The 17,389-nt window shown below is 43.3% G+C and overlaps 2 protein-coding genes and 1 pseudogene across 2 annotated transcripts; all 3 read left to right on the top strand.

The window, feature by feature from the left end:
• The first annotated feature begins 1,843 nt into the window (after positions 1-1,843).
• On the top strand, positions 1,844-5,481 carry LOC129556918 (uncharacterized; annotated as a pseudogene).
• Positions 5,482-11,138: 5,657 nt separating this feature from the next.
• LOC129557271 (interferon alpha-1) lies at positions 11,139-11,881 on the top strand. The gene has a single exon (XM_055427850.2). It carries the CDS (start codon positions 11,312-11,314, stop codon positions 11,879-11,881), a length of 570 nt encoding a protein of 189 aa, XP_055283825.1. The 5' UTR covers positions 11,139-11,311.
• A 4,681-nt stretch (positions 11,882-16,562) lies between these two features.
• Positions 16,563-17,389, top strand: LOC129557542 (interferon omega-1). Its single transcript, XM_055428147.2, has one exon. It carries the CDS (start codon positions 16,727-16,729, stop codon positions 17,387-17,389), a length of 663 nt encoding a protein of 220 aa, XP_055284122.2. The 5' UTR covers positions 16,563-16,726.

The raw sequence follows: 17,389 nt of genomic DNA, 5'->3' as shown, positions 1-17,389 counted from the left end.
ACACATTTAATTTTTACTAGTAAATGAAATAATCTCATAGCTGTAGCAAGCACACCGAGATATTTACTGGGCATCAAGTCAACATGCAATAAGTGCATTTGGGATAGAAGGTGCCTATTAAATAGCAAATGGTATATTAAATGGAAACCTACATTATGCTGAACACAAAAACATCTTGATTATGAATTTTTAAGCAACTTATCTGTATGAAATGACATTTTTTAAAAGTTAATAAAAATCTCCAATGCAAAACTATAAATTTGAAAGCTTAACACAAGATCCTAGGCTAAAAGAGATAAGAAAGAAAGATTCTGAAAATTGAGATTAATTATTTAAGGTAGTTACTGGGTCATAAGTTTGTCAACTACAGCTTTCACTCAACTGAACTGAGATGAACAAAGAAGTCATTTTGAAAACATTTCTAGATGATCTTGTTTTGGCATAAGGAAAATATTTAAACTTGGTGTGAGTTTCAGACTTATTTATAGATTTTAAAATATTTATCAACTAGTTGAACATTGAAGGAGACCTTAACCATTTATATTAAATGAAATAACTTCCCCTTTCCCAGGGGCTCCTGTAAGTTTCAGGCTCACCCTTACGTCTTCCCACAGGAGGGTCCCAATATCTAGCACAGGCCAGGCCAGACTGTAGGTACCCTTCCCCTTTCCCTGAATCAGTCCTTTCCCCAGAAACAACTCTGAATCTGAAAACACACCGCAACATGCTCTTCCAGTCATCAATCGCTGCCTAAACGGGCACTGGTGTAAAGCACTCAGGCTAAAATCTCCTCCCAGGAAGGGGAGGATGGAAGCAGAGGCAGGTGCAGAAATCACAGGCTTCGAGCGAAGTGGCTGCAAAGCTCCCCTGGGCCGTCGGGCCAGAAAAGGAAGTTTCCTCACTGCTCGGAGGTTCCACGTGCTCCCTGGGCCCCAGCAGTGCCTTGCCCGGGCCCTGGGCTCCTGCTGACCAGAACTCCCCGGTTCTCCTTGGCTTAAGGTGCTTGACCTGGAGTTGGTGCCCAGCAGGGTCAGTTGGTCTGTTACACGGAGATCTGTGGTGCCCATCCCAGCCGCAGAGGTGTAGGGAAGGCAGCCTTGAGCTCCTTGTAGAGCTGTAGCCCTGGGACTCAGTTTCCTGAAGCGCTGAGTTTGGCGATTTCTGGTCTCTAGGAGGATGGCAATGGTGATGATCACCTTTCTCCAGGGCTGGAGAATATCACCCTCCATGTCATCAGGGAAGGGGTTGGCATCTGTGAGCTTGGTGATGCTGCAGATGTTGGGCTGTGTCAGCCTTTATCCAGCTGTTGCCATCACCTTCCCCCAAATAAGATCTTTAAATCGGCCAGAATTGTCATTTTATGCACTTTTCTCAATTTTGTTTCCACGGAGAAACTTTTCCCTTCTATCCTGGGCATCAGACAATGTCACAGCTTTGATACTTCTTTTGTGTTATTACAATGGAAATGAAATATACTTATGGAAAAGTCTTAATCCAAAAGGAGATATTCATCTATATGAGTCAACTCAGCTTGAAATAAAAACCTGAAGCTCAATCTAACGCTCTTCTTTAGTCTAAAAGAGAACTCAGAGGTGTGGCTACAAAGTCTATTTTGACAGTTTAAATTGCGCCAAAATAAATCTAGCCACACCTCTCTGCGTCTCCTTTTTAAGGTCTGATACGTAAGGTTTGAATTCTTCCACGTGATTTACAGGACCGTAGCTCTCGTTTTCTGGTGGTCTACAGATAACAGTGGCATAATACTGAACATGGGTTAATTCTCACAGTTTCTTTATTCTGTCACCAAGTGTGCAGACCGCACACACATGTGACAGTGTGCTTGATGACGTGCATTCCAGAACAGTCAAGACAAACGGTGACTGCCCTCCTGGGAGCAGAGAAGAGGACATCGAGGCAGGACGAGGAGGAAGGAGGCAGCACGTGCTCAGAGCAGCTGAGGGCCAGACTCAGAGCTGATGACGAGGAGGGGCCGGAAGCAGAGGAAGCTCTGCTCTCACACAGTCTGGGGCTCCGGAGTGTAGCCAACACCAGACCTTCATTTCATCTTCTAAAACATCAAGACAACTTTAGCAGCAGCCACAGAGAACATCCTTTACTTCAAATAATACAAAGTTTGCAAATCAGGCTGAGAATGTGAAACTCAGTGAATGATAACAGTCTTTCCATATCAATATAACCAACAGTAACCTCTTTACTCCACCCTCAGTCCAACCAAGAGAAGCTCTGCCTGCAAGTCTCTTAACACTGTCAAGGATCTGCATGTTGAGGGCAGTGTTAATTCTAGGGGAGGGACTGCCTGCAGGACTCTGAAGGAGCCCAGGAGCCCAAGTTTCCTTCCTTTGATCAGTGCCTGGTACAGTATGGAGAGAAATCCCACAGTACTTTAAGTTCTTTGCAGAGAAATGAATTCAAGGCAGTTGTCTAATAAAACACAATTGCTCTGTTAATAAATGAGATAATAAGCAGTCCCTTTCCTCAACCTCGGTACATTTACACCACCTTTGATGCTACTTTTAAGATACAGATTGTGTTATACTTCAAAATCATACTGAGAGAAAAAGAAATCAGATTTGTAGTTAGTTAAACGAAATTTTTTTTCTAAAAAAAAAAAAAAGACATTTTTTAAATAGAAAAGATATGGAGAGAAGGAAAATGGCTAAAATGTTGTGTTTTGAAGCCCACCAAAACCAAAGTCTCGGAGAGGGGGCTGCCCAAAGAACTGTGAAGGAGCAGATCCAAGATTCCATGCTTACAGCAGTCCTGGAACTTTATGAAAAGAAATCTTACAGCACTTGAATCCTTTTGCTTGGGACCAGCATCTTGAAAAATTGTCTTACAAAATAATAGCTGCTCTGTGAAGAGTACAAAGGAGGCAAACAGTCCCTAACATCACCCTCAGTTAGTCTCAGACCACCTCTGGTGATATTATTTTAAGACATAGATTTTTTTTTTTAATGGTTAAAGAGACCAGGAAATCGGTAATAAAATGTGACAGAGGAAAGGATGACAAGAAATGGGACATTCCTATACTTTCCCTGACACCAGGGAAGGTGGCAACAGTACTTCTACAGCTATTTCTTGGGTTAATATTGGGGTAAAGCAAGAAAGGACTTCTCTTGAGTCCTTTATGAAATGTTAAAAGGCACCAAGTCTAAGATATCAAGATAAATAACATTGTAACTCAATATTAAAAAATGAAAATACCAAAATATATGTGCTAAAAAAAAATCAAAATTTTCAAGAAAGATAAGAAATGCCCTTTCATTTGCAAGACCACATGTGTCTTACAAAGGAAGGCTTCACATTGCCAATGAAATCGGGGTAATTTTCATTTCACTTATAAAATTCTTCCCAAAGAAAATGAAAAGATCAGACGTGGTAAATGACCTCAACGCTTTGTACAGGCCACTGCCTCTTCTTCCTTTGGTTCCTCTCTCCCTCTCTCTCTTCCATCCTTCTTCCTTTTTTTTTGACTGCACAGCACTGCTTGGGGGATCTTAGATCCTAGACAAAACATCAGATTCACACCTCCTGCGAGAAGGCAATGGCGACCCACTCCAGTACTCTTTCCTGGAAAATCCCATGGAAGGAGGAGCCTGGTAGGCTTCAGTCCATGGGGTCGCGAACGGTCTGACACGACTGAGCAACTTCACTTTCACTTTTCACTTTCATGCATTGGAGAAGGAACTGGCAACCCACTCCGGTGTTCTTGCCTGGAGAATCCCAGGGACAGGGGAGCCTGGTGGCCTGCTGTCCATGGGGTTGCACAGTCGGACACGACTGAAGTGACTTAGCAGCAGCAGCAGCATTGAAAGCACAGTCTTAATCACTGGACCAGGGACATCTGCACTAATTCTTTTTTCTACACTACACTCAAGGTGGGGTGCTGGCAGCAGTGTTTCAGAAACTCGAGTTAAAGAATAATCATTTAAGACTGTCACAGAGTCACAAGAAATTGTCAAACAAATAAAGAACTGATCTTGAATATATTAATGAGTTGGCTTCCATTAAAGCCAGTAAAGTCAAATCATATTAAATTCTCGTTTCAGTATAAATAAACCATAGCTTAAAAAGAATTTAAATAAATATTAATATCATTTTAATACTCATATTTTAATATATTATCTAACATTTAAAATATTTTCATAAAATGAATAAATATTTCAATACTCACATACTTTAATATCATATATATAATATTTTAAATGTTTTCATAAAATATTTCAAAAATAAAAAATTTTAAATATTTAGTGAGACAAATATACTTAAATAGAAATTTAAACGCACAAAAATACAGCTGTGAGTTTTTGAATATTCCTGCTTTTCAGTTGTTCAATACTCACTCCGCCACTTAAGGCCAATTGCTTGAAGGCCACCCTGAAAGTCCCAGAGCACCTCCAGGGGCGCACAGCTCCCCCGGCCTCGGGTGGGGACCGCGCCCCGACTCACCCCCGGGCGTCCCCAACACCGTCCAGCCTTCCCTCCGCCGCCGCCACGCTCCCCGTTCCCTGAGCTGCCCCTTCATCGCGCCAGAAACGAGCCCGAATCTGTAAAATCGGCCCCCACTCGCTCCGATTCTCCGCGTCAAACGCCTCCCTACACGCCTTTTCTCTGTAAAAGTGGCCTCGCTCACGTTTCTGTGCGAAAGAAAGCACAACACTCACGGGAAAGCAGAAAACGCAAGGTTCCGGCACGCCACCGCACAAAATGTCTCTGGCGAGGGCTCGGACTGAAGATTTCTTAGAGCACTATTCAAGGAGCACCACCTTAGTCTCTGAGCAGCGACGCCTTTCCTGCTGAAACGGCTGCCAAACCCGCTGAAACGAAGTCTCAGAACTCGCAAACTCACTGATAAAAGCGATAAAAAGACATCCTCCGCCCTCTTGTGAAGGCCCAGAGAAGCGCGCTGTGCCAGGACGCGGAGAAACCTTCGCTCATCAATCAGTGGAGCCCGCGGGCCCTCCTGGCCTTCCAGTGAATCACGGAAACTCTCTGTGGCCAACATCTGTTTGCTAGCGGCAGGGGTGATGCTCTGCTCCATCCCTGCTTGTCCTCTTGACAACAAAGAAATCTTCATACATCTGAGACAGATGAAACGATCCCCTCTCAGTCATGCCTAGAGCACAGGCACGACTTCAAGTTTTCTTGGAGAAGAGAGAATATCACCCCAATCCAGATGACTCAAGGCACCTGTTACAACCAGCGGATGCTCCAGCAGACCTTCAACCTCTTCACCACGGAGAGCAGCTGTGCTGCTTGGAACAGCACGCTCCTCCACAAACTACAAGCCTGGGTCAGAGCCTGGAACAGCTGGAAGTAGTGACTCTGGTTTGTCCCGATTTGGGAATTGCTGTCCGGAAGTATTTCCAAGGACTCCATCTCTACCTGAAGGAAAAGGAATACAGCCCCTGTGCCTGGGAGGTCAGAGTGGATATTGAAAAGTACCTTTCCCTCATGTAAGAATCCTCAAGAAAAGTCAACAGATACAATGAAAATTATACTTGTGACAACTCTCCATTCAATAAGACTGTTGTTTGCTTAAGCCTCCAAAGTGATCATCTGTTTGCTTACAAGCTGAAAAATGTCTGAAATGAAAATCACAATTTTACAGAAATATTTAGAGAAACACAATCTCTTTTCTTAAATAAATAATTTTATAACATAATTTAAAAGATTTTTTAAGTGTTTTGAGGGTATTTGTTACTTTCAACATATGAAATTTATTTTTTTATGGAAAAATTTTAAGAGAGTATGTTGTTAAAGGTATTTGTCAGTTAACCTAATGCTTAGATTCTTTAACACGTAAACAGCAAAGTGTCAGGAATTTGATTCTAGTGGACACTTTTCTTTCCTTCTTTGAAGAGCACAATGCAGGCCTTGATCAGGTGAATCTTCCAGCATGATCTCCTCCAAACAGTGAGTTGAGAACATTGGTGCTATTGTTTTGAGATTTTTTCCATCATCAACCTGTGACTCCAAATTTGCCTGTAGTACTTGAGTCTATTCTCCTTGAAAGCAAAGAGAAAAGTCTGGTGGATCACATGGGATGCTTCCAAGGACCAGGAGTAGATGGGGTAATAGCATGTCTCACATTACACGGCCTGGACTTATCCTCATGGGAGTCTCATAGCAAGGAGGTTGGGAAATAACTGGATGATTAAGAGAGGAGAAGGGAAGTTCAGTGCACAGGACAATTTTTTCATTTTTGCACTATTTGTCCTAATGGAGCTCTAGGTGGGTGTACAATGGGAAATTCAATGTTCTTGCTTGCACACACTCTGACAAACTCTTATATCACAGTTTCAGCTTGGGGAAGATGACAGAGCTGTCACTCAGGGTTCGCAACATCATAGAGTATTTGAAAGAAGCATTCAGGTTGACTCCCAAAGGCATAGGCCAATAAGGAAAACATCTACAAGTGTAGATAAAGTGTTTCCTCACTACCTGAGGGAGACAAGGAAACAGTGATCAGGCAGCTCTTGCAAGTACTTGAGAATCACTGAACTAAAAGTGGACAGTGGGTCTCCCACTCACCACACCTTCCAAATATTGAAAATGCAAACTCGAATAAAATATTCCTGCAAATGATCTTTAAAAAGGATCTCACACATTATTTCATCATATCCTCCCTTGTAGAACCATGAAGAATATTTAAATTATTCTGTTATCACATCATATCTATTAACAGATATTGATATTATTGTTTCTGTTAACATTACCATCCTTGTGAACTGATGTTACATGAATATTGATTGAGCTCAAGAAATGTTGTTACCCAGACAAAATGTCTAGGAAACAGGGTTGAGGAAGTTGATTTCTCCTTTCAGGTATTTTACAGACTCCTCGAGGTATTCTTAGGATAAAACAGGGCATGTAATATCTTACTATTCAAGCTTCTTCAACAAAATAGCATAGAATGGGTAGTTTGCAAAGACCAGAAATGTATTGCTGCAAGTTAGTTCTCGAGTCTGGATATCTGAGAACTGGACTCAGTGTGGTCAAGTTGTGGTGAAAGCCTGCTTCAGGTCTCATGCTGCAGAGTTCTCCTGGTATCATCACAGGGCAGGAGAGGGACTAGATCATATCCACCTCTTTTATAAGGGCATTATTTCCTTTTGTGAGGCCTCCATCCTCACACCCTAAGCATATCCCAAAAGGTCTGTCACCTGATATCAGTTTGGGGTTTAGGACTTCAAGATATGAATTCTGTGGGGTCCTAACCAATAAGAACACAAAGGGCTTTAAAGTCTACGTACTTGTAAGAATATAGTCACACTGAGCCAAAAAAAAAAAAAAAAAAAAAGAGCAGGTTAGCAGGCAAAAAACGGAAATCAGCGATTCATATCCAAACTCTAGATTTTCAACCTGTCATCAGGTTTTAATTATTACATGTCAAATACTGGAAGTCACACTGAAATGGAACTCAACATCCGATGCAGTGGAATAAAATGGAGCATGAAAATGATCATTCATCATTCCCTGTGGGGAGTCTCTGAAGTATCTGGATCAATGTAGTAGTAATTGCCATGTCGGTAAAGATCCACCAAGAGTATTGTGGTAAACTGCCTGGTTGCTGTGAGTTATGAACATCAGGAAGAGTTTGAGTTCAGATACAGGCTCTGTATATGACACCTGGCATGTTCTTTTCTGTCATGACCTCAGTTGAATTCAGTCCCTCAGTTGCATCCAACTCTTTGCGACCCATGTGCTGCAGCATGCCAGGCTTCCCTGCCCATCACCAACTCCCAGAGCTTGTTCAAACTCATGTCCATCGAGTCAGTGATGCCATGCAATCATCTCATCCTTTCTCATCCCCTTCTCCTCCTGCTTTCAATCATTCCCAGCATCAGGGTCTTTTCTAATAAGTTGGCTCTTCACATCAGGTGGCCAAAGTATTGGAGTTTTAGCTTCAGCATCAGTCCTTCCAATGAATATTCAGGACTGATTTCCTATATGATGGACTGACTGGATCTCCTTGCTGTCCAAGGGACTCTCAAGGGTCTTCTCCAACACCACAGTTCAAAAACATCAGTTCTTTGGTGCTCAGCTTTTTTTGTAGTCCAACTCTCATATCCATACATGACTACTAGAAAAACCATGGCTTTGACTAGATGGACCTTTGTCAGGAAAGTAATGTCTCTGCTTTTTAATATGCAGCCTAGGTTTGTCATAACTTTTCTTCCAAGGAGCAAGTCTCTTTTAATTTCCTGCCTGCAGTCACCATCTGCAGTGATTTTGGAGCCTAAGAAAATAAAGTCTCTCTCTCTTTCCATTGTTTCCCCATCTATTTCCCATGAAGTGATGGGATCAGATGCCATGATCTTCATTTTCTGAATGTTTTAAGTTTTAAACCAGCTTTTTCACTCTCCTCTTTCACTTTAATCTTTAAGGAAAGTGTTCCTCTAGTTCCTCTTTGCTTTCTGCCATAAGAGTGGTGTCATCTGCATGTCTGATGTTATTGATATTTCTCCTGGCAATCTTGACTCCAGTTTGTGCTTCATCCAGCCCAGCATCTCACATGATGTACTCTGGATATAAGTTGAATAAACAGGCTGACAGTATACAGTCTCGATGTACTCTTTTCCCAGTTTGGAACCAGTCCATTGTTCCATGTGTGGTACTAACTGTTGCTTCCTGACCTGCATACAGATTTCTCAGGAGGCAGGTAAGGTAGCCTGGTATTCCTTTCTCTTGAAGAGTTTTCCACAGTTTGTTGTGATTCACAAGGTCAAAGGCTTTAGCCTAGTCAATGCAGTAGAAGCAGATGTTTTCTGGAATCATGACCTGGTTGAGGACAATTAGGGGTGAGGCATCCTCCTGAGTTTAATATGGTGCTGGGCAAAGGCTGAAAAGTGTGTTGTACTTGCTACTTGAATCCCCAGACCACATGTGCCTTCAAGGAAGGAGACTCCTAGTGGTTTTAGCAACAAACTCAGTATGGCTGGTACCAGCAGGAATAGAGTGGAAATACCAGCTGCTGTCTTTATAATTCCAGGAAATAGGGCTCAGATGAAGCAAAATAGCTTGGTCATTTGTAAATGCCTTCCAGTAGTAGGAGGAAATCTGAGAAAATGCTTTAGCCAAAATTACTTGTTGAGGACTTCCCTGACGGTGCAGTGAATAAGAATCTTTCCTCAGGAGAGGCAGAGTCGATCCCTGGTCCAGGAGTGTCCACCTGCCACGGAACAAGCCAGACAGGGCTGCACGGTGGCTGAGACTTGCTCCAGAGCCCACAGGCTGCAGCTCCTGACGGCTGCGCGCTGCAGCCCGAGGAGGGCGGCACAGCAAGTAAACCCGGCGCCGCGAGGAAGCGCCAGCCCCACTGCCACAAGATGACCGTCCCGGCCAGCGGCGAGCCCAGCGCACCCAAAGTGAACAATAAATAAATCGAAAAGCGTGCTGAGCGATTACACTGGGCCTGGCACACAGGATACCACAGAGACGACAGGGTTCAGTCCCTGCAGAGCTGATTCGCCAAAGATGGTCACCTATCTCTGATTTGAAGCTGGACTATAACGGGAAAAGACAACATAAAATCCACTGTAAAATAAAAAGAAGTCACTTTTTATTTTAAGGAGCAGAGCCAAGAGGTAAATCTTCCCATGAAATAATCAATATTTGTCCCATTCTGAATTAATTACAGAGATGGTTTCCTATTATTTGAAAAGAATAGACTTGGATTGGAACTTGAAAGTCATTTGGGAAATCTGAAATTTAATGCAAAGGAACAGAGAGAAAGATTCAAATGGATGGTGATTCCTAAATTATGCTTTCTCACTGGGGATAACGCTGTTTCCACACATGCAGACATAGGTTTGCTGGAATATGAACAGATATTATCATTACAATCATTAGTTATTACACGTCAAAGCTCAGCCGGATACAACAAAATCTAACCCCTTAGTATGTATTCTGTCTTTGGCTTTTCTTGTGTATCAAAAATAAGAGAAGCATTGAGATTGAGTTTATGGAATATAAACAAATTGTATACAAGATGAGTGTTACAACCTAAGGTGACTAGATGTTTCACTGGAGGACTTTCCATCATTTGCTTGATCTCAAAGTCATATTGTGAGAGTTGCCCTTTCTGTACTTATGAGCAACCATTGTCTGTCTCATGCATGTTGCTTTTGTTTGAATCTCAGTGTGATTTGGGCTCCAGAAATTAAATAAAAATGGAATATTGTATTTGTAAATAAAATACAAAAAATATTATATGTTCCAACATAATTCTACAAAGGTGGTTCAACATGTCAAAGTATTAAAGAGAAAAAATATCCATAATATCCAGATGAATATATGCTGTTGCTGCTGCTGCTAAGTCACTTCAGTCGTGTCCGACTCTGTGTGACCCCATAGACGGCAGCCACCAGGCTCCGCCATCACTGGGATTCTCCAGGCAAGAACACTGGAGTGGGTTGCCATTTCCTTCTCCAATGCATGAAAGCCAAAAGTGAAAGCGAAGCCACTCAGTCGCTTACAACTCTTAGCGACCCCATGGACTGGAGCCTACCAGGCTCCTCTGTCCATGGGATTTTCCAGGCAAGAGTACGGGAGTGGGGTGCCATTGCCTTCTCTATTCTAGCAGGCAGTAAAACTAAAAATTATTTTCTGACATGAAGATGATAAATACTTAAAATAAATATTAAATAACTATTTTTAAGTTATTCAATGATTTGAGCAGCTTTAAATGACTTTTAAGTATGTCTATACCTTGGTATTATTATAAAGTATTTATGTCAATTTTATTTCAATATGTAATTGGATACATACCTACCTATATAAGTAAACATATGACATTAAAAATCACTCTGAAAACTGAGTTTATAAAGAAAAAATAAAATTCAGTAGCTTTTACATTTAAATTATAGCTTAAAATTTTATGTAATTCTTAACTAAACTGAATACAAAGAGTAAGATTTACATCTCCTTTTTCTACGTACAAAGAAAAGATATTCATAGAGTACATAAATACACACACAGTATATCTGTGTTATCAAAATTTCGCAGTGCAGGGCAATTAAGAAAAAATATTTAAAAGGGCTCTGTGGGCAGAAGAAAGAAGGGCAACATGAAAAAAAAAATGATTGAGAAATGCTGTCCTAACCCACTGGAGAGTGCAAATTGAAAAGCAAAAACAAAAGTAGAAAGCAAGAGGGAACTTTCAGAAAATGGAAACCATGGGCTCCTATTTAAGACACAGGCCTGAAGGAAGGTCTTCAGAGGACCAAGAGAGCAGGTTCACAGAGTCACCCACCTCCCCAGGCCAGAAGCATCTGCAAGGTCCCCGATGGCCCCAGCCTGGTCCTTACTCCTGGCCCTGCTGCTGCTCAGCTGCAACGCCATCTGCTCTCTGGGCTGCCACCTGCCTCACACCCACAGCCTGGCCAACAGGAGGGTCCTGATGCTCCTGAGACAACTGAGGAGGGTCTCCCCTTCCTCCTGCCTGCAGGACAGAAATGACTTCGCATTCCCCCAGGAGGCGCTGGGTGGCAGCCAGCTGCAGAAAGCTCAAGCCATCTCTGTGCTCCACGAGGTGACCCAGCACACCTTCCAGCTCTTCAGCACAGAGGACTCGGCCGCCGCATGGGACGAGAGCCTCCTGGACAAGCTCCGCACTGCCCTGGATCAGCAGCTCACTGACCTGCAAGCCTGTCTGAGGCAGGAGGAGGGGCTGCAAGGGGCTCCCCTGCTCAAGGAGGACTCCAGCCTGGCTGTGAGGAAATACTTCCACAGAATCACTCTCTATCTACAAGAGAAGGGACACAGCCCTTGTGCCTGGGAGGTTGTCAGAGCAGAAGTCATGAGAGCCTTCTCTTCCTCAACAAACCTGCAGGAAAGATTCAGGAGAAAGGACTGACACACACCTGGTTCCACACGGAAATGATTCTCACAGACCAACAAGACCACACTTCCTCCTGCGCTGCCATGTGGAAGACTCTCATTTCTGCTGTATTGCACCCTGAAATGAAGCAGTTTTTTAAATGTTTTCTGGAATATTAAGCAACTTTATGTTGTACTCTATAGGCACTGGTTCCTCACAGATGCCAAAGCTGACCTATCTACGTATTTAACTACCTGGACATTTAATCATCTATTTTAATATTTATTTACCTATTTATAAATATTTAAATTATTTTTTTGATAAAATATTACGTATGTATACTTATGGGAAAATGTATATTTTGTATTTAGTCAGTTTATGATTTTTCTTCCTTTATTGAATTCTTACTGTAAAAGACTTACTTTTTTTTTTCATTAAAACAGAAACACTAATCCTGAATGGCAACTTGATTAAAAATGCATTTTAAATTCCTTTTAAAATCCCTTTAGGATTTGCACATTAGAAGTAAAAATACTCTAGCTCTAGCTATGTTGCTTGTTGCTCTGAGGACCCTAGAATGAACATAACCACTTCAATGCTTTTTGTAACTCTGATTTTTTTCAAAAAAAGTAGCCTAAAAACAAAAATAAAAAGAAAATAACCCATGCTTCAGGATTTGATGAGTTCTTGGGAAGCATTTTCTGCCTCTTGTTGGTTGTGGAATTTTTTTCCCTGGAAAAAATTGTAGAGATGCTTGAAGACGTGGTATGCAGTTGGCGAGAGGTCAGGTGAATATCTTATCCTCACACTCAAATATCACAATCATCACTGCTCCCAGTGCAGAAATCCCCAGCGTGCTCTCCTCGTTCACTCTGCATGAAGGCGTCCTCTCCACTCATACAGCTGTGTCCTTCTCCAGTACGGTGGTTTCTGCTTGTCAATTTCCCCTTAGGACTGCAAACCACCAACTAAAAGCAGAACCTGAGTGAAAGTTCTAGATCTGTCAGACACTCTCCTATGACTTCACCTGCTCTGCCTGCCAAGCACTGCAGGTCCAGATGTCCAGCCTCCCAGAGAAACACAGGAAATAGATGAAACCCTGCCTCACAGTGAACAGTGGTGGTGACACCAGGGGCTCCTCTGAGCGTCTACCTAGGCTCTTCCATACGCTTGGTTGCACTAGGAGGAACTCACCTGGTTCAGGAATCTCATTTGAGAAATGCCCAAAGCACGGGAAACTTGGAGCTGAAAGTCAGCAGCAGCTTGCGAACTTGGAAGGAGATCAGAGAGGTTTAAAATGTTCACTGAAGTAGCAGCGGGTCCTCAGGCTGTGGAACAACACAGATGGGCTGCACGGAGGCAAGTGCTTCACAACAGTCCTTTCCAGAGACTGAGAAGACTGAAGCGGATGCTGAGAGCAGAGACAGAGCACGAATGCCTGGCCACGAGCTGTGTCCCCAGCACGGGTGACGTTCATACCACAGCAGCCTGCGGAGTCCTGGAAGGCGCGAGGGTCACTCCCGTCACAGCGGCAGACTCGTTTCTTCCTTAGGACCCAGCAAACTCTCACAGAGCAGGGCAAGAGGGGCCTGGGGACAATGCAATCCAAGGAAGTTCTTAAATTCCATCATGGTGTCTTTGCATCTTTGAGAGACAAACCAAATCAAACGAGCTTGAATCGAAGGGGCACAGGCGGGGCTTTAATCCATTATCGACAGTGGGACAGAGCTTTCCTCGCAGGACATGTGTTAGTAACGTGCACTCTGGAAGATCACAGTTTCTCAAAGTAACAAAGATCTTTGTGGAAATTCATGTATTTAATGGAGGCCATCTTCAGGACACTGATGGATCGATCATCTTTTCTCTTTCCAGTTGGGACATACCGCACTCAGCAGCGATTTGTAAAGTCAGAGGGACTTTTGAAGTCATCTTATTCATTCCTTCATTTTTCACTGTGCTGTGTCTTCACTGCTGCCCGGGCTCTTCTCTCGTTGTGCAAAGGTGGGTCCTCTCTGGCTGTGGCGCACGGGCGTCTCACTGCGGCGGCTCCTCTGGTTCGGGAGCACAGGCTCCAGTGCACTTGGCCATGGTAGTGGTGGTCCCGGGGTCTGGAGCAGGGCTCAGCAGCTGTGGCACACGGGCCCAGCTGTTCTGCAGCATTTGCATCCTCTAGGACCACAGGGGGACATATCGGCAGGTGGACTCCTTACCACAGAGCCACATGCAAGCCCCTCAGAGAACATGTAAAGGACATGGAGAGGTTTGGAAACCTTGAGGATTAGGGTCCTAAACAAGTAAAAAACATTCCGATATACTGCTAAAAATATCATTTCATTAACAAATTATTTTCTAAATAACCATTTCATGTCAATTCTATAGTATTACTTAATGATGTTTAGTAGGTTGAGCCAGAAATTTAAAAAAGATAACTATACAAGGCTTTGAGGCTTACTTCACAATTCAAGCCAGTTTATCCCTACTAAAGAGAAAACTTTTCACTGCTTTTGTCTAGGAAGCACACATGCTCTTCCATCTTGCTCACAAATAGGCCTCCTCAACACCCACATCTTGACCAGTAGTTGGAAAATAGAATAGAGGCTCTTCACTGGACTCCATCAGCAGACAACAGGATGACCCGACTGGATGAAGGTGACAAATGAAGGTGTCTTCCTGTAGAATGAGAACAGCAGGTTACCTGAGGAGGTCTCCTGAAAGGGGTCCTTGTCAACCAAAAAAAAAAACAAAAACATGACTCCCGAGATTTCATTTGATTGGGAGGACTTGCTGAGGATGACGGGCCAGAGGACAGCCTCTCCTCAGCTCTGAGGAACTGCCCCAAAGATGTAGGGGAGGTCAGGGACTGCAGTGGGTAGTGACTTCATTCTGCAGAACCTGATTCTGAAAGATGTTTTCATTGTCATCCTGAAGGAGAAACGGCAGAGCTCATGTGGCGAGAAACTGTTAGATGCTTTTTCTTTGTTCTTAAGCTCACAAGAAAGGTCAAGAGGTTAAAATACATAGAAAGTAGGGCTCACCTCTCATAGGGTTAATAAAACTATTTTACTATATTTTATTGCAGACACCACTCATAAAAGCTTAAACTTCCTTCTGTGAAGCTTGTGTGATCGGACTTCCCCAACCAGGGATTGAAATCAGGTCACAGCAGTGAAAGTGCTGGATCCTATCCACTAGACAATGAGCAAACTCCTGCTTTTCTTTTAGCTGGCAGAACAATCTAGTCCCTTCCAAATACTTAATAGTGATTTTGTCTATTTATGATTAGATCTTAATTTTGCAGACTTTAGACCACACCCTGTGGCCCTACAAAACGAGAGATAGTGGCCCTTTGGTATTTGAAACGGATTAAGGGGTCTTGGTCAACTCATCCTCCTCCTATCACTTATTTCATGGGTTCCTTAATGGCATGTTCATTTACACCCTTCCTTTTTTTCTCAATGGGATCGTTCAGGCACATCACAGCCCCCAGGTTTGCTCTTGCTCTTCACTGTGATTGGAACACTTCATTCATCCCGATTCACACTTTCCTCCAGGAGTGTAAGTCAGTGTGACCCTAAGAGTTAACAAGAGGATTCAGTTAAAATTTCAAGAACGTGAAAAGTGGCCAGTCCATTAGTAGCAGGCAATAAAATTCAGCCATTATTTTTAATATCATAATTACTATTATCCAGATTAAGATCAGGATGTTTTGGAATCACTTAATTCCATTTCATCCTAGTTTTTTTTCAAAGCATCTTCCCATTGCCTGAGTAGATTTATTTCCTAGACAGATGCTCAGCAAGGCTGGTCTCCAAGACACTGCCAGAGAGGGTTAGTATTCCAGCAATCGGCATTCTAGTTGTCTATCTCTTGTTAGGTGATGGGTTTGACTTCTTCCTTCTCTCCTGAGACTAATCCTATGTGCATTGATTGAAAGAAAAATGAGGTTGCTGATCTTGCAAAGCAAAGGACAGTACTTGACCGGGGACTCGACCTTCGTTGAGCTTCTGTCCGAAGCGGCCATGTCCCAGCCTTTCTGTTGTTCATACTGGCCTCATGCTTCCCCTCAAGCACAGGCAAGTTCCCAGCTGTGCTGCAATGACGTTTGCTGACTCAGAATACATCATTGTGTCGGGGAAAACCACTTCCCTTCGTTTATATTCAGACATTCAGAGTTAGATTAGTTTTCTTTTTGCCCACAAAACAACTGTGGAATTTTACTTTCTAGGAAAGTGGCAAAGGGAAACAACAACCAAAAAAACTAAAGTCTTAAATATAGAGATAGAGCCCCTCTGCCTTCTTTACTTTGCTCTGTTGTTCTTACCTCAGCTTGAATTAGAACTAGAGCAGGAGCAAGACAACTCCCGGTCAACACGTCACTAAAAGAATGCAGAAACTAAGTGAAAAATTATACACAAGTAAAGGAAAGAAGGCTATTTCTTCCTGAACGAGTAGCCTGGTTCTACCGTCCTTCGTTCTCAGAGGGAGAAAGGGACAGAAGAACAGAGATGCTCAGTGCAATCAACAGCCTGAATGAATGACTGAAACTCACTAGATTCTGTGACATAAGCTTCCAGTGAGAGACAGCACATCACCGAATCTCCTTCCTCCAGCTCTGAAACTCTGAGCAGAAAACTGTTCAACGGTTTATGTAAAAGTGCTGAATAATAAAAACGTTCTCGTTTGATTGACAAATAGCCAATTGGATAGGTACATTTGAAGTTATTGGGAAATATGTAAAATTAATACTTTAAACTGATGACATTTTCTTTGATCATATTGTGAATACAAAAATGAAAATTAAAAAAGGAAGTAAAAGTGTACTAAAACAATTAGAAAATGAAAATTACCATGTTCCCTATTTAATGGCCTTGCTTAGAAAGCATGGCATCAGAGAACCTACCTCAAGGTTCCAGCAGACACCGTCTCAGCCAGCCCAGCAGCAGCCTCATCTTCCCCATGGCCTTCGTGCTCTCTCTACTGATGGCCCTGGTGCTGGTCAGCTACGGCCCGGGAGGATCCCTGGGCTGTGACCTGTCTCAGAACCACGTGCTGGTTGGCAGGCAGAACCTCAGGCTCCTGGGACAAATGAGGAGACTCTCCCCTCGCTTCTGTCTGCAGGACAGAAAAGACTTCGCTTTCCCCCAGGAGATGGTGGAGGGCGGCCAGCTCCAGGAGGCCCAGGCCTTCTCTGTGCTCCACGAGATGCTCCAGCAGAGCCTCAGCCTCTTCCACACAGAGCGCTCCTCTGCTGCCTGGGACACCACCCTCCTGGCGCAGCTCCGCACTGGACTCCATCAGCAGCTGGACGACCTGGACGCCTGTCTGGGGCAGGTGACGGGAGAGGAAGACTCTGCCCTGGGAAGGACGGGCCCCACACTGGCTGTGAAGAGGTACTTCCAGGGCATCCATGTCTACCTGCAAGAGAAGGAATACAGTGTCTGCGCCTGGGAAATCGTCAGAGTGGAGATGATGAGAGCCCTCTCTTCATCAGCCAGCTTGCAAGAAAGGTTAAGAATGATGGATGGAGACCTGAACTCACCTTGA

Source organism: Moschus berezovskii, chromosome 7 (assembly GCF_049115385.1).
Source record: "Moschus berezovskii isolate FMDL1 chromosome 7, NW_MosBer_1.0, whole genome shotgun sequence".
Taxonomy (NCBI): Eukaryota; Metazoa; Chordata; class Mammalia; order Artiodactyla; family Moschidae; genus Moschus; species Moschus berezovskii.
The sequence above is the reverse complement of the archived record's forward strand: the minus strand, read 5'-3'. Positions and strand labels throughout refer to the sequence as shown.

Bases quoted from the DNA above. Each gene is read 5' to 3' on its own strand.
- LOC129557271 (XM_055427850.2), top strand. From the start codon at position 11,312: ATGGCCCCAGCCTGGTCCTTACTCCTGGCCCTGCTGCTGCTCAGCTGC.
- LOC129557542 (XM_055428147.2), top strand. From the start codon at position 16,727: ATGGCATCAGAGAACCTACCTCAAGGTTCCAGCAGACACCGTCTCAGC.